Below are 23,733 nucleotides of genomic sequence, written 5' to 3'. Positions count from 1 at the left end.
GTAGCCTACAGGCACTACCAGAATGTACTGTAACAGGTACACACAAAAACTGTTGTTAATAATAATATTGAAAAACAAGCCTGCTTATTACAGTAAATTAGTAATACAGTATTAGAAATAAGCTGAATTACTGTATGTCTGTTATCATAAAATTAAGAAAAATTTCCTAAGTTACACCAGCACTCAGCAGCTTGTGGCATGAGCGGATGTGAACAAACCAAAGTGCCATCCTGGTGGTGTATCGCTGTACTAATTACGTAAACGTTGTTTACGTTCAGTATTAATTATGGTAAATTTCATACAGTCTGTTGTAGTTCTTATTGTCTTTCTCTTCTGCTTGTCAGCAACGGCTGTCTTGGGACCCATGATTAGATGAAAATGCGGTGCAGAAACCCCCCCCCCAAAAAAATGTTATCCTTTACAAGTGTGTACTTCGCCAAACAACAGCAGCAGCGCGGGGGCTTTAAATGCTTTTAAATACGCGTGGGAAGGACGCCACCGACAACACCAGCTAGCGGCAGCTGACTTGTTTACAAGCATCAAATGATTCATCGGGTTGGATTCCAGTTTGTTGTTCAAGCTCCGAAGCAAAATTTACTCGACATTTCGCGTTGAAATCCGATTATGTACTGTCAAGGACTGGAGTTCCATTGTATTTGCATTCTGCAGTTTTTTGGTGTGTGTGTGTAATTCAACTGAAACAGTGTGTTACAATTTGTGACGATTACTCAGCAGGTCCTGTCATTGTTATCTTAATTAAAGAACAATGGATGAATTACACTGCAAATTCCTGATATTTGTTCAGCAAGTACTTGGCCTTTGATCACCAGTGTTACTGTAACTAGGAAAACAATATTTAGCCCTAATTTTTCAGATTATAGACTATTATGACAACATACAAAGGTCATATCATCTGAAGTCTAGCCATCTGAGTTCCACCACTTAAATTTTACATTATTCTTAGATGATAATGTTTATTTTAATTGCACTTATTACACTTTTCATGTTTGGGGATTAGAGCACATTACCTTAGATCAAAACAGGTTGTTGGAAGTCATCTGTGTTATCTCAAGTGTCCAGAAGTCAATATCAAACTTTTTAATTCTTTCAGCACCTTACCACATTTATTTTGCCATGGACCCCAAACTAGATCTAGGTTCAAAAGCCTCAGAATTTGCACACACTAATTGGGAAAATTAATTTTGAAAAGTATACAATGGGCATTCAGCTTTGAAAGACTTCACGGTCTACAAACATTTCTGGGTAATTCTAAGTATTAGCTCCGCGTCCGTTTTTACCTTGGAAACTGGTTTTTTTCTACACTTTTAGGGCTTCTGATACTGGCGGTGCATTTGTTTGTTGTCGGCCAAATGGAATGTCCCTTCGCTGTGTTTAGTACTGGCCCAAGGGGGGGGCATGGTATGAACCGTTCCAAACAGACGTACCCGTGCTCAGTCTTGTGAAGATCGCGTATGAAAACCCCTTGTTGGATGGACTTCAGGGGTTAATTTTAGGTTAATTACATTCATGCGACAAAAATTGAAGTTAATCCATAATTAGCAACCAAAAAACTGTAGAAAAAGTCGAGTTAGAAGGAAATCGCCGCAGCGGAGCTACTACTTAGATCTACCCATTTCTGAAACTTAACAAAGTTCTAGATTCCATAACCACAATATTGCTGCCTTAGTTGGACATTTTCAAGATAGCCAGTGGTTATTTGATCTTCTAATTTAAGGGGATTGATGTTAAGAACTGGGCGGTAGACATTTATACAGAACACCAAAGGGAACATGAGAAGTAAAAGGCAAAAAGCAATGGAGATTAAGCTGAAGGAACAAATGCTGCAGAGAAACTGTAGCATTGCCTACAGTGTGTTGTATGTGGCACATAGTATACATTACCCCTTACAAGGATCCTTCACTTTTATCATAAGTGATGATACACATTGATCAGTTTGTTATATTGCAGTTTACATGTGGACAGTCAAAAAGCATTTCAAGAATGAATAATTTAATGTAACTATACATTCCTTTATAATGATCAATATAAAAATAAAGCCTAGAAGTACACGATTGAAAGTACTTAATGCAATACAATATATAAACATTTATTTTCTTGATAAAAATTCTATAGTACTGGTATATCTGGCCTATGATTCAAATACAAGATAATTGCAGAGAAGTCCATGCAGCCCACAGTGAAAAAGGTTAATTTCTACATCATACAGTTTTACTAATGCGTACCTATCTTCATGAAAAGGCATGGGAACCCTTCATCTAGATTGAAACAAAAGGTTTCATGTCAATGAACACCAAATTGCTGTCACAACAATGGACAACATAAAATAGGTCACTGTCTGTATCACTTTATTCCCAAAGTGTGCAGATTTTTAAAGGATGAAACTATGAGAAATATGGCAATAGACATTAGGCAGCTTAGGTTTGGCTCACACCATGCATCCATCCATCCATGTAATTGTTGTTTCTGTAAACAGAGCCGAGCTGATTAAGTAGTAGCAAAATAACCAAATCCACCCATAAATTTGGGGGATAATATATTCTCTTGACACAGCATATGAAGTTGTAAGGATTTTATATGAAAAAATATACTCTTTGACTGGATCATTACATAAAAGTTAAGCTTACCATAATTTTTCCAGTGAACAATGCTAAATACCACTAACACTATCCAAAAAAAGAGAGGGTTATGTATTACTAGTCCCTGAGCAAAGCAAGAGCCACATGCTGTGCTCTTCTTTGTCTGCTGTAGAAAGTTATGGACCCTAGCTTAGGAGAGGCAAGATTGGCAAAATTCAGTAGTAATTTATTTTGCAAAGCTTTAGACTTCTGGGATTTCTACAAAATTACTTCATTAGAATGAATGGATCTATGGTAACAAGTGGCCTTGAATGTTAACTGAAACACACTTAAAATTTGAATATTGCCAATGTGCATCTTTACATTCAGAAAAACTTTGACAATAATATTTTATTATGTAAGTCCGTAGTTAGAACCTTGGAAAAATATCCAAACAACTGAAATTACTTTGCATTACTACATCACTACCAACAACACCTAAAGGGTACTCTGAAAGATGAAGTGTGCTAGAGATTATTCCAATGAAAAACAAAATGTTCAAGTTGGGATTTTTAACATGTCAAATGTGCAAGAAGTTAGAGGCACATTAATAACTGTCAGTTACTAATCTCCACCAAAAGAACTACAAATTACAAATACTGTATGTTTATAATCCACAGGTAAACAAAAGTGAAGCAATCCCATAATTACTTCCAAGTTTAGGGACCATTTCTATACTGTACTTAAATTTTAAACTATTACAGTCCTGGATATACTGGGGAATACTGATGCTATTCATATATTTATAATAAACTGCATGCATCGTTAAAGTTTAGCAATTTTTTTTCTATAAATTAAAAACAAAAATAGAACAATAATGATGTGACTACAAAATTTTTGAAAGTACCTTGCTCCTGATTTCAAACCAGCATTTGCTAACAAAGCACAGAAAAATGTTTAGAATTACAATTATCATAGATTGTGCTGGTTAGTATGGGAATTATGTAATGGCAAAATGTTTGAAATTCCACAACAAGGCCCTAAGTATTGACTTAGTTTATCCATGCTGTTTCATACATCATTGTGTCATTACACAAAAACCAGATTTTTCACATGCACCTTTAACTTGAATAATGTCTCAAGATGTAGCACTTTCTGGGGGTGTAATACCCAACAAAAATTTCCTAAGCACTTCATTTTCAATCCAACACCATTGTCACTGCATTTCTTCCATGAATGCACATTAAGCTTGAGGGTATTGCAGTACAGTAAAGTATAATTATCCAATCAAGCAACTTTTTAATATTTTCTCTCACAACATAAAATAACAGCAAATACTGTAAATCCAATTACTAAATTTCTCAACTATTGAAATTTTACATATTGTAATTTGATAAATACAGTACATATTCCACAATGAATCCCTATGCTAAGTCAACCAGAATCCTGAAGTAGACACCGAAATATACTTTCCAAATGCTAATCTATGTAAAGTACAAAAGCTATTAATTTAATTATATTTTACTAAACCACAGTATTCAATCATGCCAGACCTGATAAGTTTATAATGTTTATATGTTTTAGCAGTTAAGAGCACTATGCCACACATTATCATATCAGCCCAAGCACACATGCTTGTTTCTTACATCAAATCAACACAATGATAAGAACTTAGCAAAAGGCATTCATGCTGACTTCAGCTTGATTCTAGTGTTTGTAATATTCAAATTCCAGGTCAATAAAACAATTTATACAAGTGATGTCCAGCAGCCAACCCTGACATACTGTATAAAGAATATAGTGTATTAGCCTTTTCTCCAATTAAAAAGAAGGGATAGATACAAAGATGAATTGCAGTTGCAGTCAAGTCCTGTGCTTTGTTTGCACATTACCAACATTGGGAAGCACTCTACCCTTTTATTGCTGTAGTCAAGATTTCGACGCTTGCTTCGCCTCACTTCATGAGCAATTTGAACATAATTAAAAATTTTCTTCCATAAACTAAAATCATACTTTTAAAAAGAAAACTATCAATAATGACATTATCCACATTACTAGCAATCTCATTTTTTGAGTTTTTACCTATCAAAGGAATTATTTTGAATATTTCTCTTCAGGGAAGTGCTGATTTTCCTTTTTCTTTAAATCCTATGCTGAAAACCCTTAAGGTTAGCCGACAGCCTACATACCCAAGAGGGCTCCAAAGGGAAATTAGATCTATTATTACCCACATGTAACATATATTCCTTCACACTGGGCAAAATGCAGTAATTTTCATTCATATCATTTTATTCATATCCTCTAGTTAACTAGACCACCAGATTAAGTCATTTGCATCAAATTATGTAAAACATACTTCTCTGCTTCTACACTACAAGTCTGCCAATCATCTAATAAGAATTGGCATACAGATTCACTGTCATGTTAAAAAATACCTAGAGCACACTTTTACTATTTTTTTTAAATGGCTTACAGTAATACATTCACAGTACTATCTTTCTTCTCTTATAAGTACTTTCACCCTCATGTTTTCCATTACTGCAATGCTCTGAGGCAATGTTTAAACCTTAACACAATGCAGTATCACATAAAGAAATATCTTTTTCATAACCTTTTAAAAGAATAAAAATGTTTCTGAAATATCTATAAGTAATTTCATTAGTTTAATAACCAGTTTAAATAAAGATCACAATTGTTTGAAAACTGCACATGTAATTAAATGCACAGGTATCTCCTGTGCCATTAATACTGTATACAGTACTACATTTTCTTATTAAAAATGTACTGCTTCATATGCATGAAAAATAAGAGTCAGGTCTAAACTTAACAAACTTTACACGAAGAGCATTTTTACAAGCTTAAAAATATATTATCATCATAATAAAATATTTCAAAGACTATTCACATGTTTATTATCATACATCTTGCCTGCAGGATTTAATAAATGACAGGAAAACTGAAGCATGATCAAGTTGAAGTGGGATAATTTCTTAGGTTACAATGGCGTATGACTAAAGGGTAAAAACCACAAAGTAATGTAGCTGAGGCCCAAAGGATGATGCAAAAGACCTTTACTACTATCTGTAGAGCAAAATCTTTTATGGGGGTCACAAGCTGCATTATACTGTAGCTATATTTTTAGCACTTAACGTCTGACCTATTATCAAACCTGTCATAATTTCACTATTTTCTTATGGGAAATATTCTTCCTGTATATGGCACAATACTCTCCCCCACACTGAAATGAACCGTTAAAAAATTTTCATGACCACAAACCTCTGCTCAAATGAGAAAGTCTTCAAAAATACTTTACCTACACTGGCACGTAGATGAGTTTTGTTATGTGCCTGCCAATACCTGGCAGGAGAGTGAAGTTAACAGAATGGTGTCAAAGGTTGTAATCTCAATAAATATCTTTTACAACTTTCTACCAAGAGACACGTGACAGGATACAAAGAACAGAATAATGGGAGTAGCAGATATTAAAACTGTCAATATTTTTTTATATACAAATACAGCTTTGCTTTACAATAACAGATAAGCACATTCAAATTTCATTCAAGTGCCTCCAAGAAATTTGAGTTCATAAAAATTGTGAAATACTAACTTCAAGATTTACCTCTTTAGAAAGTTTTGTAACAGTGCTGCAAAGCAAATACATAACTGAAACTCTCAGCATTATCAGAAATAAGAGACTTCCAACACTACAAGCACCATGTAATACTCAAAAGTAAAAACCCCTGTACCATGTTTGCAGATATAAACCCTCTTCCTTGGAATTTGGTTGATTCACATCATGTCTAACCCATTCTCTCTAGTCTATACAGAAAACATGCTTGAACTCTGTCAGTATCCAAGATCATTTCCAATACCAAAAGGCATTAGGTCTGTTGCTGTCTGTTATATCCTCATCCACACAAAACTATAGATGATCAACAGCACAAACTCATCACTTATTTGCCACCACAGGTGTCCTCTTCAACATAACAACACCAAATAGCTTTAGCACAGTTGAAAAATCCATTTCCAAACCAAAATTGCTTCAATTTATTGCAATCTATTCACATAAACAACAAGATATGTTATCTAAAATTGAGATAAGCCTTATTAAACCAAAACTTGTGTACACACTTACTTAGGGTTATCAATGAAGCATTTAAAATAACATTCTAGAATAAATCATAGAAGCAAGAATCATGTACCAGATGGGTAGATTCTTCATGATTTTGACAAAAGTCCTCTGATTTTCTTTTAAGCCATAAATACTTTCTCAGAATACCGACACTGTCCTGATAACATGGCACAATTATCACCAAGGCCTGAGGGATAATAATATCTTAATTCAGCATAAAGCCAATCAGTGAACAGATATACAGTAATTCCAAAATGTGACTTTGTGTGTGTGTGTGTGTGTGTGTGCGCGCAAGTACACACTGCATACAAGAGAAAATAACTTCCAGCGTGGACAACGGGTAATGTTCTTAAATATTTTAATTGTTTTTAACACAGTACATTAAGAGGCAACATGCTGTCAAAAGCTACTGAAAAACTAGAACCAAAGATAAGAAACTGAATACAGTAATGATTATGTACAGCATAACTGTTAACTGAGGAGTTTTCATCAAATAATAATTAAAGGACATACACAATTGACAATCATTACAAGTGATGAAGGTTATATAAAATGGAAAACCAATGACAAAACACTGCAGAGTTAAGCTCACTTAATGATTATGGCCATATGTAAGTGACTTCCATCTTCCACACAATCACTCTGATTAACAGTTTCCCAGTATTTTCAAAAGTTACAATAAACTTGGTAATTCAAGCTACTGTAAAACAGGGCTTTAATTTGCACACAAAATTTTTAAATGATAAAAATGCTCTTTGCTATATTTAGGACATTTTGAACAATAAATGATTCTGAAAATAATCCTGTACTGCCTTAAACTCTATGGGACAAAACAAAATATATTAAGTAAAGTAAATTCTCAACGGTCACGTATCTGTTAAAACACACCCATTTAGGGTTATGATTTGTGAAATGAAAGCTTGTTATCACACCAGACAACCAAGGACATACGCAATTCACAAAGACTACAATAAATATTGACTAATATTTGTGGTTGAAGTTAGAATCCTGGTACAGAATGCAAACTTGTAACTGACCAGCATATAACATACAATATAGTATGCCAAAAGATATAGGTACATGATCGGTGAATGTGAAAAGAATACTACAGTATAGTATAGCTATAGCTATTTTATCAAAAACACTATTTCTAAGTCTAAATTTGTAAAAAAAATGTTAAGTGATCTGAATAAAGGGCCACTTATTTTCATTTAAATATTTTATTCTACATTTTACTAACTATGATCAACTATTCTCATGAAACTGACAAACAAAACAGATAGTAATGATGAGCACTTGGTAAAAATTTCATGCTCAGCCATGCTGGAATGTTTTAACAGATGAACTTTGAAAAATTCTAAGCTAATGAAGGACTACAGGTCTTCGGGTGGTCACACAATAAGCTTCCTCCACAAGACTCAGAATTTTAAATAAAAAAAAATTCTATTTTAAACCCTAAGGTAGGAGAACACACCTACAGTGTGGCATAAATAATGTAAAAGAACATGTGATCAATCATACCCCTTCTGAATATACTGTATTCTATAGTGTGATGTCACAGTTGATAATACTGGATTATTTTTCTAGTTGACATAGAACAGCAGTATTTGAATACAGATTATTGTGCTACAATATTGGAATACAGATTACATTTGGTGATTAAAATGCCCTAAAGACAAAACAGCTTGTACTCTTTAGCCAAATGCAGGAAAACCAAAAGCTGTGAAACAAGATATGCCCTACCTGTACCTGAAATCAGATTTCTGCATAACTCATCGTAAGACATTTGCAACAATAACAGTAAGCCCAATGAAAAGGCTCACAGGATTACAAGGATTTCAAGCCTATAAACCCTGTTTTGATTTCATGACAAACATCGCAAGACTTTCCACTGTTACAAATAAAGTCGCAACTACTCTATGAATGGACGAGTTTATCTAAGCAGTGCTATCAACTAAAACTGCACTGTCTGCAAAATATTCTGTTGCATAAAAAATTATATAAAAGTAGAAAATAGCATATATTGCTTTTAGAAAATATAAAACGGCAATTTTCACTGGGCTCTCTGGTTTACGTCGGAATCTGGAAGGCAACTTTCGTACGTGCCTTCAATCCTTAGCATCCCCAATACCATCTGCATATATACCAAACATTGCTTCAGCTTCTGGAAGATTTGGAGAGTCATATATCTTACATATTCTTGTTTCACCTCTGCCTTTACGAAGGTATAGTCTGTAGGAATTTAAATAAAAATTACTAAGTAACTAATCTACATGAATACCTTGCAATGGACACATCATGCCTTTCATCCCATTTTCATTAGACATTTAAGGAAATACAATTATTACACAGTACTGGAAAATGCATAATCCTCCTGTTTTTCTGGATGCTAGAAAAGCATACCTACAAATCATCTGTGTAAAATTAACGTCGTTTACCTACCTGGTTGTGGATGAATGAGCCATAATGTTGCCGCCAACTGGTTTTTTGGGATCAGCCGTAAACATGGCTGCTCCATCTACCTGTGCCACCACTTGATTTGTTATCACAACAGCTACACCATACTGCATTAAAAAAAATATTATACAACACTTTATGGATGAACTACAATTGTAACAGGATGCATATCTGCTCATATTCAATGCTAAGAGGTAAATACAGTGGCAGAATCAGTATGTAGCACATACCTCATCTGCTAATCTCAACAGCATCCTCAGAAATCTTGCTAGGTGCATCTGTCTTGCTGACAGTTCTCCTCTGCCGGCATAGTCTGTTCGATACAGAGCCATGGCACTATCAACAATACACAACGCATATCTGCAGTTGAATTGAGATAATTTTAGTACTTATGTCTTATCATCCAAAAACTAACAACACAAAAATATAAAAACAGAGTTAAGAAACATTTGCACTAATATCTGATTTGCAACTTAGTCTGTCTACAGTATATGTATTTCCTTGAAAAGGAAAGAAAAAATGAATTCTGAGATGAGCTTAGGTTTTTCTGCTTCCACACTCTCAGATCAAGCAATCTCATATGTCCAGACCTCTGAGCACAACAAATTTGTCAAAAAAGGAGTTCAACATTCCATGTTCAACCATTTAAGTTATGAAAACCTGAGCTGTTCCATGAAAAAAGTATCAAATGAATCTTGTTTACAAAAACAACTGGATACCCATATCACAAAAAAAAATCACCCATAACATTAACTTTTATCTAATGATCATCTCGGACTTTCCATTAATAAATATCAGCAACCCCTTTAACAGATGATGCACAAATGGTAGTAACACATTAGTTAAATAATGAATGCATAAGGCAATATATTAAAATGATTTAGAGTTCCAAGAGCAGTTATGAAATTCCAAAGCTAATAGCATGCATGCATTTATGCAATCAGACATAAAGAAGACAAAATTTACCTAGATTCAGCCATCATTGCTGCACAGTGTATCAACAACTTTGTCTGGTGCTCTGTGTTGTAAGCTCTGGCGCAAGCTACATTGTCAAGCACTTGGGCCCCATCAAGGTTGTATCTTTCAGCAACTGCAAGAAGACGCTCTGGTCGAAAAGTTCCTTCAGTATCAATGTATACACACTTGCCCTCACCACCACCCATTTCCAGGGGAAGCTATAAGGAAGGGAAAAAATAAACCCTATGGGTATTCTGATAACTGTTCAAGAATAACTTTTCCAAATCATGAAAATGATATTTTCATAATAAAATAAATTTTTGAACATACTTACCTGGTAGTTATATATATAGCTTAAGTCCCTGACGCGCGGCAGAATTTCAAAACTCGCGGCAATCGCCGATGGGTAGTCAGGTGTACCACCTGTGCACCCTCTACCCAGGTACTTGGAACTATTCCTCAGATCTTCCATGCCCCTAGTCTCTAGAAGGGAGGAGGGTGGGAATTTAATTATATATAACTACCAGGTAAGTATGTTCAAAAATTTATTTTATGAAAATATCATTTTTAAACATCTGACTTACCTGGTAGTTATATATATAGCTGATTGACACCTTTGGTGAAGGGTCAGAGACAGCCAACATCGTTGGAATTTTGCTTAAGGGTTAATAAACCAACTTAAGGTTCTTACCTGGATTAAGGAAGCTGACTTCAATGAACTCTCCCTCATTATGTCTGCTTTCCTTAAGAGGTCCAGCGATCCACTCAGGGGGCTGAAGACCTCTAGGAGCTGCCAACCGGTGTACCAACCTCTATGTGACAGACAACCTATAATACCCTTGTTCCGGGCGCCACCAAGGAACAAAATGATCACCTGACTAAAATCAATGATTGTGGAAGACTGCGTCCAATCTCCACAAACAACCATAAAATTTCAACCATTCCAAGGCAAGAATCAAGGGTATTGTTTTATGGGATTGCAGGGGTAGTCCCTTCTCCCACTACTGAATTAGCTGCTATAAACGGTCCCAGTGTATAGCAGTCGTCATAAAGCGTTTGTACTTGCTAACAGTAGTGTGAGGCAAACACTGACTTGCTTCTCCAGAAGGTAGAGTCCATGATACTTTGTAGGGACCTATTCTGTCTAAAGGCTACAGAGGTTGCAACTGCCCTGACCTCATGGGTTTTAACCTTTAGAAGCTTGAGGTCCGCCTCACTACATTCCGAATGAGCTTCCCTTATCAACTGTCTTATGAAAAAGGATAACGCATTCTTTGACATTGGCAGAGAGGGCTTCTTAACTGAACATCAAAGCGCCTCTGACTTGCCTCGTAAATCTTTCGTCCTTTGCAGGTACGCTCTCAGAGCTCTTACCGGACACAGGACTCTCTCTAACTCCTCACCTGCGATCTCTGCCACATTTGTAATCTCGAACGCCTTGGGCCAGGGTTGTGAAGGACGTTCATTCTTAGCTAAAAACCCCATTTGTAGAGAGCAGATAGCTTTGCCGTTCCTAAAACCTACAGTTTTATTGAAGGTATGTACTTCACTGACTCTTTTAGCAGTTGCTAAGCAAACCAAAAACAGAGTCTTCATGGTGAGATCTTTAAATGAAATCTCTTGTAAAGGTTTGAACCTATCAGACATGAGAAACTTTAGGACCACGTCTAGGTTCCACGCCTTTTCTCCTTAGTAGTCTCGAATGATCTGAGAAGATCTTGGAGATCCTTATTGGTAGACAAATCCAAGTTTCTGTGTCTGAAGACAGCTGCCAACATGCTCCTGTATCCCTTAATAGTCGAGGCTGAAAAGTTACGTATCCTCTTGAGATAAAGAAGAAAATCCGCTATCTGGGTCACAGAGGTACTGGAAGAGGAAACGGAGTTGTCCTTACACCATCCTCTAAAAATATCCCACTTGGATTGGTACACCTTGATGGTAGATGACCTCCTTGCTCTTGCGATCGCTCTAGCTGCCTCCTTCGAAAAACCTCTAGCTCTTGCGAGTTTTTCGATAGTCTGAAGGCAGCCAGCTGTACACCTTGGAGGTTTTGGTGATACCTTTCCAAGTGGGGTTGCTTGAGTAGATCTGGTCTTAGAGGCAGACTTCTCGGTGTGTCCACCATCCATTCCCGCACCTGTGAACCATTCTCTTGTCGGCCAAAAGGGGACCACTATAGTCATCCTGGTGCTCTCATGGGACACGAACTTCTGAATGACTTTGTTTATAATCTTGAACGGGGGAAAAGCGTAAACATCTAGGTTGGACCAATTTAAAAGGAACGCATCTATGTACGTTGCCTCGGGATCTGGTACGGGAGAGCAGTACGTCTCCATCCTCTTCGTTTGTGCTGTGGCGAAGAGATCTATGCATGGACGTCCCCAAATCCACCACAAATCTCTGCAGACGTCTTGATGAAGAGTCCCACTCTGTTGCAAGGACTTTACCTTTCCTGCTCAGACTGTCTGCTCTCACATTCCTTTCCCCTTGAATGAACCGTGTCAATAAAGTCACATTCTTCTCTTTCGCCCAGAGAAGGAGTTGCCTCGACGTCTCGTACAACGACCTGGAGTGGGTTCCGCCTTGCTTGTTGATGTAGGCCAACGCCGTCGTGTTGTCGGAGTTGACCTGCACGACTTTGTCCTGAACTGAGTGCTCGAACTCTTTGAGGGCTAGAAATATTGCAGTCAGCTCCTTTTGGTTTATGTGGAGCTTCTCTTGCCCTCTGGTCCAGGATCCCGATACCTCCATCTTTCCCAATGTTGCTCCCCACCCCGAGTCCAACGCGTCGGAGAACAACACTAGGTCTGGGTTCCTCTGTTTTAATGAAAGGCCTTCCTAAAGCTTGACTGGGTCGTTCCACCACTGAAGGCATTGTTTCATTGTCTCTGAAATGGGGATACACTCTGTCTCTAACCCCTTTTCTCTGCTCCAATAACGATTGAGGTAGAACTGGAGTGGGCGAAGGTTTAGTCTTCCTAAGGAAACAAACTGCTCTAGTGAGGAAAGGGTCCCTAGTAGACTCATCCATTCCCTCGCTGAGCACGTCTGTTTCCCCAGAAAGTCCTGTAGTTTTACCAAGGCCTGTTCCATCCTTGATGGTGACGGAAAAGCCTGAAAAACCCGAGACTGAATCCTCATCCCAAGGTACAGGATCTCTTGGGATGGGATTAGTTGCGACTTCTGTCTGTTTATTAGAAGTCCTAGTTCCTCTGATAAACAGATTGTCGTTTGAAGATCCTCCAGACAGCGACTGAAGGAAGGAGCTCTGAGGAGCCATTCGTCCAGATATAGAGAGGCCCTGATGCCTCTCGTGTGCAGCATTTCCGCTACATTTGACATCAGTCTCGTGAATATTTGGGGCGCAGTGCTTAGGCCGAAGCAAAGAGCCCGAAACTGGAATACCTCTTCCTTGAAGACGAATCTCAGGTATTTCTTGGAGCCCGGGTGGATAGGGATGTGGAAATATGCATCCTGAAGATCCAAGGAAACCATCCAGTTGTGTTGTCTGACTGCTGCTAACACTGATTTTGCTGTCTCTATGGTGCACTTCGTCTTTTGTGCAAAGACGTTGAGGGCACTCACGTCCAGTACTGGTCTCCACCCCCCGAGCTCTTGGGAACCAGGAAAAGGCGGTTGTAAAACCCTGGTGAATCCAGATTTCGTATTTTCTCTATTGCGTTCTTCTGCAATAATATGGAAACTTGCTGTTGAATCGCCTGTGCCTTGAATTCGTCTCTGTATCTGGGCGACAGATCTATTGGTTTGTCTGCTAAAGGGGGCTTTCTTAGGAAAGGGATTTTGTACCCATCCTTGAGTAGTTGAATGGACCAAAGATCCGCTCCTCTTTTCTTCCATACCTGCCAGAAGTTGGGAAGCCTGGCACCTACCGCTGCCTGCAGGAGAAGATAGTCAGGTCCTGCTTCTTCCCTGTCTAGAGCCACTTCTCGTTGAAGTTCTTCTACCCGCTCTAGAGGAACCTCTACCTGAGGGCCGACCACGAAAGGGCTGAGATACCTGAAACACAGGAGCCTCAGCCTTACTCTTTTTAGTGATGAAAGTCGTTGGTAGGACTTTCCTTGCTGTTTTCGATATCAGATCTTGCGTGGTTTTCTGGGCCAAGGATGCAGAGACCTCTTTTACTAAGTCTTGAGGGAAGAGGTGAGAAGAAAAAGGGGCATAAATCAGTTCAGATTTTTGACTGGACGTGACCCCATTAGCCAGGAAAGAGCAAAGATGGGCCCTATTCTTCAGGATTCCCGCTGAGAAAAGCACTGCTAATTCGTTGGCACCATCTCTGATCCCTTTATCCATACACGACATCAGATAAACGAGTTCTTCGGTGTCAGTCGTGTTGAATAATTCCATCTTTCTTCCTAAAGCTCCCAGGGTCCAGTCCAGAAAATTAAAGACCTCAAAGGCCCTAAAAATTCCTTTGAGGAGGTGGTCCAACTCTGATGTTGACCAACAAAACTTCGTTCTCCCCATTGCCACTCGACGAGAAGAGTCAACAAGATTTGAGAAGTCTCCCTGGGAAGAGGCAGGTATTCCAAGGCCGAACGATTCTCCAGTTTGATACCAAACGCTAGACCTTGAAGCTAGTTTGGCTGGAGGAAAAGCAAAGGCCGTCTTTCCTTGTTCCTTCTTCAAAAGCATCCACTCACCCATCATTTTAAGCGCTCTCTTGGACGAGCGGGACAAAACCATCTTCGTAAATGCTGCCCCCTTAGACGCCTTCCCAAGAGTAAATTCTGAAGGTGGGGAACGAGGAGCAGTTGGGATAAAGTTCTCTGGAAAAACTTCCGAAAATAGTTTCATAAGCCTTTTCAGGTCCGATGAAAGTTGCTGGCCTTTAATATTGTCTTCTTCTGAAATCTCTTCAATAGGATCCACAGGAGACTGCGGGATATCCTCATTTTCTTCTTCTGATTGTCCAAAGACCGAAGTAGCGACGTCTTTCAAAATATCATGCTGACGCTCGGCGTCCTGGCGTCCAGTCTCTTGACGCCTGGCGTCTTGGCGTCCATCTTCTTGCAGCTTAACATCCTGGCGTCCAGCCTCATGACGCTTGACGTCCTGGCGTCCAACTTCTTGACGCCTGGCGTCTTGGCGTCCAAAGTCCTGATGAACTACGTTCTGGCGTCCAGCCACTTGGACGTCCTGGCGTCCAGAATCTTGACACCTGGCGTCCAATCTCTTGACGTTCGTTGTCCCACCAACCCTTAAGGTCGCTTGAGAACTGGCCGCCTGTGCGACATCTGTCAAAAGCTTCCTCAGGCTGACGTACAATGATGGGGACCTCTTGAATTGGAGAAACATTCTTCCTACGTTCGCTGTCCCGCAGCACCCTGAAGTCACTTGAGAACTGGCCGCCTGTGCGACATCGGTCAAAAGCTTCCTCAGGGTGACGTACAGCCATCGGTGGACGAAAATCTCCATCTGTCTTTTCTGCAGGTTGTAAGACTTGAATCAGGGAAGAGAGTTTCCATTGCATGTCTTGAATTAGACCGATTTGCGGAGCTACCTGCTGTTGAGGATCGACAGGGGGAGCCGCCATATCAGCTACTAATTCTTTCTCTGCATTGAGACGTTGGAAATGATGTTCCGGGGACGCTTCTGATCTCATTTCGTCTTCAGCGGAAGCAGACGGCCGCCCGTGCGACAACATACGTCTGCTTTTCACCGGAGAGCAATCGTCAGAGCTAAGAGGGGAACGCTCTGGACTGCTCCAATGACTACATCCCAGAGTAGGAAGCATCACTTCCCGACGCCGCTCCACAGAAGAAAGTTTTCTCCTGAGGGGTCTAGACACAGACGTATGATGCCAGCCCCGTCTGGGAACTGCGTCTTCCGACAAGGACGAAAACACTTTAACCTCGCCTTTCCTATGGCGAGGGCGAGCGTCCTGGGAAGCGTCAACAGGTATGCTCGAGGGGACGACTGCTCAGTAGCTAAAGCCTCTCGCCTCCCTTCGTCTGTCGACATTCCTTCTCACAGGGGTTGGTGAGCTTGGAAGAGGTCTAGGACTAGGAGCACGACAGGACCGAGCAATCGCACCCTCCACAACACTAGCACTTTTATTTTCACTTGTGGGAACTGTGTCTTCCGAGTGTTTAAGATCTCTCACATTCGACCACAAATCCTCTCTGTCTCTTGCGAGGGATTCCACCCTTTGTCCAAGGGTTTGAATGGCCGTCATCATATCCTTCAAGGTAGGCTCATTATCAGTATCAGTGGGGGCTTCTGGAACTACCACTACTGGGGAAGGAATAGCAGGATTGTTAATAAGAGGAGAATTGTCAACTCCCTGACTATCTCTAGAAGAGCGAGATCTACTACTCCCGGCTCTTCTGATCCTATCCCTTTCAAGCTTCGAAACATAGCGATAGTAAACCATCCACTCTTTCTCTGATAAACCCAAACATTCATCACATCTGTCCTTTAACTAACAATTCTTACCTCTGCAATTTACACAAATCGAGTGGGGATCTAACGCGGCTTTAGCAAGCCGGGTTTTACATCCCCTCACACACATTCTCACACTCGAAGCAGAGTCAGACATCTTGGAAAAAGGAAAATCGTAAGAGAGATCAAAACGAGCAAGAGTCAAAACCAACAATATCTAAAAGAGTCAAGAAAATCCAAAGCAAATCAAAAAAACAAGCAAAAGCCAAAGCCAAAGTGTACTTCACCAAAAACTCTGTGAAAAAACACGGGCCAAACGAGTGAAATTCCTAACGATGCAACCGGTACGGCAGCAGGGAAGATCTGAGGAATAGTTGGAATAGTTCCAAGTACCTGGGTAGAGGGCGCACAGGTGGTACACCTGACTACCCATCGGCGATTGCCGTGAGTTTTGAAATTCTGCCGCGCGTCAGGGACTTAAGCTATATATATAACTACCAGGTAAGTCAGATGTTTAAAAAATTATTTTATGAGACTTGCCATATATGAATACAGTAAGCCTAAGTTAAAACTCAATTTTGTTTAACAGTTCAACACACTGTCATACATAATGAGAGAGAGAGAGAGAGAGAGAGAGAGAGAGAGAGAGAGAGAGAGAGAGAGAGAGAGAGAGAGAGAGAGAGAGAGAGAGAGAGAGAGAATAGCTTAGGAGGAAGAAACAATACCAACTTTAAACAATGAACTAAAACTGAATCAAGAGCAAAAAAAACTCCAAACAGGATACTTTCAATTGCTTAAAATACAGAACCAGTTTTCAACAAGAACCTTAAAGTACCGAATCAAAGGTAAGCAAACTACATACCTGGCAAGTTACAGCTAGCGTGTGACATAACTGTGTTTTCCCAGTGCGGAATTCGCCAAAGATTTCAGTGATCGAACCAGTTTCAATTCCACCTCCCAGTAACTTATCAAGTTCCTTTGATCCTGTTGTTAGCTGTCCAAATGGTTTAAATGCAAATGTAAGTAAACTTGTTTCTCAAATTATTGTTACAATTAGTTTCACACAAGCATCACAGAAAAAAAGCTAAGCTATAGTTTACTAATTACTGATGGGTGCATCAACAACAGTTTGTATGCAGTAATTAAATCTTATACTGTAACACCTCACTAACTCTTAAAAAAAATTATATCCACTTAAAATTGAAATATACACAGCTCAAAACTACAGAAGATTCCATTACAATGACAACTTACAAGATTCAGTTACAATCTACAATACTAAATGTGATTCTTATAGCTAGGCTTACAACTCCACATGAATCTGAAGGGGGCTGTGGAGGTGAGGCTAAATTCTACACTTTTACTCACAATGAGAATACACTTTCATTAAAAAACCGTAATGGCAAAGAACCTGCATAGAAAGCTACCACAAAACAGAGGCAAATGAAAGTAAAATTGAATATGACCAATAAATAAAGATTTTAAGCAAAAAATTTTGACAAATCTGACCAACCTGAACTAGATCTGATCTTTTCTGGTGAAATTCACTTGCAGTGGTGAAGCCCATTGGGACCAACTTGCAAGCTTCTCCTGCTATTTTGTCTGCTTTAGCTTCACTAATGCCTTTAATGTTGAGCAAAGCCTTCTTGGGAGCAAAGGCTACAGACTCAACTGTGTAATAACCAGCCTCTTCCAGTTTCTTGACGTCAGCTGCAGAAATGCCATTTTGCTGTTAGAAATGTAAAACACTAATCAGAAAACAGTAAGAAATAATAAAGTTACAACTACAGTACTTGAATTTAAAATCTCACACCAATTAAGCTTTAGGTATTTAAAATAAAATACGGTATAATTACCATACTATAAAACTAGCACAATGCAATTAAGTAAAAATAAGGTATCAACTATCATCAAAAAGACACAATAGCTTACTGAAACGTACTCTGTAAAAAAAAAAAAGTTTTCTTACAATAGGTGAGCATCCCTCAAGGAAGAAAACACTCCTATTCGTATCTTCATATTGCACACAAGTGCAATAAATAATACTTTGGTACTGTACTCAGATTCATTCTGTTTGGGTCCTGACATTTCTGAAGATCTGCACTGTTTTAAAACTGAAGTGGTATAGCCAAATACCCTACTTCAATGCATTGTATGAATAATGCAATTCTATAGCACAGTAAGGGGTAATTACAATGACTTAGGGTGAAGGGCAAAAGTTTCTTACAAAAAACTGGCTGTTCTACTATCAGAATGGACCTACTTTTGGTTGTTATATAAGAAAAATATTAGGACTTTTACTTTCAAATAATAAAATCTTAATCAATCGACAAATAATAATCAGAGCATTAAAGAAATAGATCACAGTGTTGTAACTCTTACCTCTAAAATCCTTATCAACAATGGACCACCAACACCATCCATGCTCTCATCTGCTGCAGAAGTACTTGCTTGCTCTTCCATCATCGACATTGTTTCAAATGCCCTGGAAATTTAAGAAAAAAATATAGCTAATTCACAGTACTTTTGAAACCATGTTAACATGCCATACCAGGTTGGAGTGACACAAGCATGGAAAAATACAAAATACAGTATAATATAGTTTCATAAACATACAAAATGCTTACAGTACAACTGCTTAGCCCTTAAATGGATGGAGTCAAAATTTTACTTAATTAAGGTCAAAGACTTATGACAAGGTGTGGCTCCCAAAAATGCACAGGCCAGGAGATAGTATAAGGAAAACTATTACCTCTCATTTGCACATAATATTTTGTACATTCATTTCAAAGGATTTATCAATCATAAAAAATAGGTGGATGTACTTAGAAGCAGTCATATGATTGAAGGAACCTATCCAACAATTAATATATTCCTATTAAAAAAAAAAAGTGTTACTAGGCTATGTCAGGGTATCCTATTTACTCCCAACCTATTAAGATAAAGTCTCCCCTTGCACTGACGATTGCATATATCTGTCTATCCTTTTTTAAGGAATTTCAGTAAAACTGTATTCCAGAATATTCTGGGCCTCTGTGTCATTTTCCCAGAATATACATCTGCTCCTTGAAATGATAAAAGAAATACACTAATCTCTGACAATGACCACAGCTACTAGGCTATTACTCAATCTATGCTTTGTAGGATCTCCAAATTACTATAGCCTAGCCTAAATATTTCATCCGTAAATAGATGGAATAGCCTTATACTAGGCAAACATCCAAAACATGACTTCCTTGTTTACCTAACTGTTGGGAAAGTAAGTGTTTCAGACTTAGGGTTATTTGTACAATGGCAACAGTTGGCAGTTGGATATCATACAATATCAATTTAAGGAAATTCAGTATCTCAGCTGGTTTTGTCTCGACTTCACACTTTCAAATTCAAGGCCTGCTCACATCTTGAAAGAATTCACTGACAAAAAACAGTTTACCGTCCCTGTGAGATAAGGCTGGGAGAAGGGGGAGGGAAAGGCCAATAAGTCTACCTATTAGCCTGGGGGGAGGCCAATAGGTCTACCTACTAGCCTAAATCAAAGCAACCACTGCTTGGTTCTCCCCTGGGTAAAACTGATGACTACTACCAAGCCCCTCTGGTTCCGTAACTGCCATTTTACTTGTAAGACAGGTCTTGTGTTTACTACCAGCCCCTTGGGGATGAAGGTAAAAACTTGAGCAAAAGATGGAAAATATCATAAACATAAAGAAAAGGAAGTAAATATTCCAATTCTTGACTGGCAGGTCTTAGTAGTAGTCTTCAGTTTTATCCTAAATTGAATGGAGAGGAGAGCTTAGGCTCTAATCATATATGCATACGTTCAGTCTTTAGGACATTGTGCACTGGTGCAATGGGCTGTTCCTTGTCACTGCTGCTCATGAGCAACCTTTAAAATAAATTAAGGAAGTAGCGAAAGGGAGAATATTCAGTAAAATTTCATAAGTTGCTAATAAGACCCCAGCCAGCCATTTTTGCATGAAAATCCATTTTGGGGTTTTTCATGCAAAAATGGCTAAGAAATGATAGGGCACTAAAAGAACCTAAAAACACCAACCTAACCTACCGTAGGGGTGTTTACTGGCTACGATTTTGCCGTATTAGCTATGGAGGCGGGTGGGGGCCGGTATTGCCTTACTTTAGGGCAAGTTGTAATTTGATTAATATCTTAGGTGAAACTTGACTTTAGTTACGTGGCCTGATTCCCACCAGTCGCCGACCAGGACAGGTTCTCATACATAGACATAACCTTTCCCATAATGCCAGGTCCTGACCTAACCAGATACCTTAATAACCTAACTTGGGGCAACATGCCCTGACCTGCCTGGACTCCCCCAAAAAGTGGTAACCTGTCCTGGTCGGCGACTGGAGGGAATTAGGCCGCGCAACCAGAGTAAAGTTTTACCAATTTTTATTTATCATTTGCACATAGTGTTTATGGGGTTTAAACTAATGAGAGTGAAAAGCTCTTGTCAAAAATATAGGGTGCAATTTCATATCATTTATTGGCAACTTATAAAATAATCAAGAATATTCTCCTCCTCAAGAAAGCTGTCACATTTTTTTTGTTACCTAAAGCACCTGAGCTTGAACTAGGCTCTGCTTGTGTACATTCTTATATTCTATATAAACTAGGGTAGATCCAAGTAATAGATACACGGCAGGTATCTCGCTAGAAATGGCAGTTTCTTATAATATTTTGGTTGCTTATTTACAATTTAACGTTATTTTTTGGGGGTCGAATGTAATTAACCTGTAATTAACCCCTGAAGTCCACCCAACAAGGGCTTTCCATACGCAATCTTCACAAGACAGAGCACGGGTACATCTGTTTGGAACGGTTCATACCCCGTAAGGCAAGCGCAATAACTTGTTAACGTAGGGGTACCAGCCCCCCACCGGGCCAGTACTAAACACGGCGAAGGGACGTTCCATTTGGCCGACAACAAACAAATGCACCACCAGTATCAGAAACCCTAAGTGTATAAAAAAACCAGTTTCCAAGGTAAAAACAGGCGTGGGGCTAATACTTAGAATTACCCAAACTAGGCAACGAAACCTGACACAAATCTGGGTTGACATTTGCCTCATGTACCAAAGGAAAACTAAAGGGGCAATTTTACTCCTTCGGTACCACTAGCCAGAGGTCATTTCAGGCTAAGCCTGCAAAGGTTCAGTCGTAAGTCTTTCTAAAATTTCAGACATACTATATCCGTAATCCTTTATTATTCAACTTATATATCAACTTTACCAGCAGGTTACACTTAGGCCTTGTTTTGTATTGTCAACTGAGCAATATCTGAAGACAAGTTATGCCAAAACAAACTTCAGGGACACTCCGATAGCCTCGGGCTACAAATAAAACCTTTCTGATCTCCCATAAAAATGACAACTACGAACAAAATTCCAAGAAATACACCATTTTATACTTACTTTGTTCCTTTCAGGTAGTTTAAACACAAGACCAAGAATTGTTTTAATATGTTTTGAACTTGACAGGCTTCAAGTATTACCTAACTTGTTAGAACTCGAATATTGTCGCCAGTTGCCACCAAAATCTTCTTCTTCTTTTCGAAGTTTTAGAAACGACTGCATTTGGAATTAAGCCTTAGTCAGTGTTAACTCCATAAGAAAAAAAAACTAAAATAAATTGCTCTCTTTAAGATATACCTTAAACCACTCGAAATCTATTTCACTGTAATTAGCCCTCTGTAAATAACACCGGACCAGATGACAAAAATAAAAAAAGACATAGACTATATTTGACTCAGGTCGAAAAGTAATTGAAGGAAACCTATACAATGGTTGAATGAGATGAAAAGAGACTCTTATAGAGAAAGCTTGGTATTACATTACAGAAAACTCAGCGGTAACTGGCGCGGCAAGAATGAAAGCATTTGAACTTAAGGTAGGAATAGATTCAAAGGGTAAGACAAATGTATATTAGTTAATCAATTAAATGTAGATGTAGCATACTCTCTGATGTACAATTCAGATCATAATAAAGTTAAAAAATAGAGAAGAATCTTGGGGAAGGATAACAAATCTGTGCTAATAGCCTCTGCTTTTAACAATTTGGTAAAAACAAAGTTTAAAAAAAAAAAAATATTTGAGGAAACCTTTAAACTAAAGGAAAAAAGGAAGTATGCATAGGTAGGCTACACATAGACATAATTAAATCATAATGAACAAACAACTCTCTGTTGTTTTACTATTCAAGTTTAGAGAAAAAGCAACGACAGTTTACACAGGATGACATTCATTCATCACCACCAATTCTGCATATTTTTTCATCCTAGTGCTAAATGCTTACCTATAATTATGTCATCACTACTGCAAATGCCTTTATAATGACCTAATTTTTCGAAGGTTCTGCATGGATTATTCAACAAGATGGCTTAATGATTAATTATTAAAAACTGAGTCCGCTTGCATCTATTAAGGTAAGAAGATAATGAAAACCTGTATCAGTAATTTATAAATATGTGTCATTTTCATGCGAAGTTGCATAGGAAACCAAAAGACATAGACATTTCACAAGAACTAGGTAGCCTACATAAAAGCATGATTACATAACCTACACATTCAATTAGGAGGATCCTGCAAATACTTATATATACATTCTTTTTTCGTTGTACATTAGGGAGGTTGATGCTACAGCCAGCGTTCTTTCGTCCTTAAATCCCGTATTTCACATACACTTCATAATGTAATATAATATAACCAACGTTATATCACGAACAAGTGTAATATGCTAAATAGTGCACCTGTCTTTGAGGAATTTCATTCCTTATTACTGTATTCTCCCTGGATATTTACCACTTAAAAATTCTCACAACATTGATGTCTATCAAAGCAGTTAGATTATGTATGCAGTAATTTGAGAGATAAACAATTGTTCCTTAGTAGTGACAGAATTACAACACGTATCCTCAAAAGACGCAAGAGCGTTCACGAGTGACTGCATAGTTGTGAAATTTGAGAGACCACAAAATCCAAGAGATATCTAGTGGCTTGGCCAACAGCAAGCGATAATGAACTAGCCACAGCACATTTTTATTCACTCCTTCTTCACGATATCCATACCGTAGGTTCAGTATACTATAGACTATCCTTTGTATGTCTTAGTATCCCCACTTTTTTGTTTATTTTGAAAGATTAAGAAGTTCCTTATCCTCGCCGTACCGAATGCAACCGCATCCTTGTGTCCCG

General features: G+C 38.5%; 1 protein-coding gene across 3 annotated transcripts; it reads right to left on the bottom strand.

Annotated features, from left to right (window-relative positions):
• Positions 1-1,993: 1,993 nt before the first annotated feature.
• Positions 1,994-22,112, bottom strand: spn-A (RAD51 recombinase homolog spn-A). 3 transcript variants are annotated; one of them, XM_067113747.1, is made up of 8 exons: positions 21,773-21,884; positions 18,910-19,012; positions 18,041-18,256; positions 17,390-17,521; positions 10,132-10,340; positions 9,396-9,525; positions 9,151-9,272; positions 1,994-8,940 (listed from the first exon to the last, which is right to left on the bottom strand). In XM_067113747.1, exons 2-8 carry the CDS (start codon positions 18,997-18,999, stop codon positions 8,817-8,819), a joined length of 1,023 nt encoding a protein of 340 aa, XP_066969848.1. In that variant the 5' UTR covers positions 19,000-19,012; positions 21,773-21,884; the 3' UTR covers positions 1,994-8,816. The 3 variants fall into 3 exon arrangements, with proteins under 3 accessions (XP_066969848.1, XP_066969847.1, XP_066969849.1); XM_067113746.1 differs by lacking the exon at positions 21,773-21,884 and adding an exon at positions 21,955-22,112 and having other exon boundaries at positions 4,711-8,940; XM_067113748.1 differs by lacking the exon at positions 21,773-21,884 and adding an exon at positions 22,035-22,053 and having other exon boundaries at positions 5,382-8,940.
• Between the last annotated feature and the right edge of the window lie 1,621 nt (positions 22,113-23,733).

Source organism: Macrobrachium rosenbergii, chromosome 12 (genome assembly GCF_040412425.1).
Source record: "Macrobrachium rosenbergii isolate ZJJX-2024 chromosome 12, ASM4041242v1, whole genome shotgun sequence".
Classification (NCBI taxonomy): domain Eukaryota; kingdom Metazoa; phylum Arthropoda; class Malacostraca; order Decapoda; family Palaemonidae; genus Macrobrachium; species Macrobrachium rosenbergii.
Note: the sequence above shows the minus strand (reverse complement) of the source record. Positions and strands in the feature narration are given on the sequence as shown.

Coding starts and splice junctions, on each gene's coding strand:
- spn-A (XM_067113746.1), bottom strand. CDS start 18,999: ATGTCGATGATGGAAGAGCAAGCAAGTACTTCTGCAGCAGATGAGAGC. Junction 18,257..18,909: donor TGTTGATAAGGATTTTAGAG/GTAAGAGTTACA, acceptor CATTTCTAACAG/CAAAATGGCATTTCTGCAGC. Junction 17,522..18,040: donor AAAGATCAGATCTAGTTCAG/GTTGGTCAGATT, acceptor CCATTTGGACAG/CTAACAACAGGATCAAAGGA.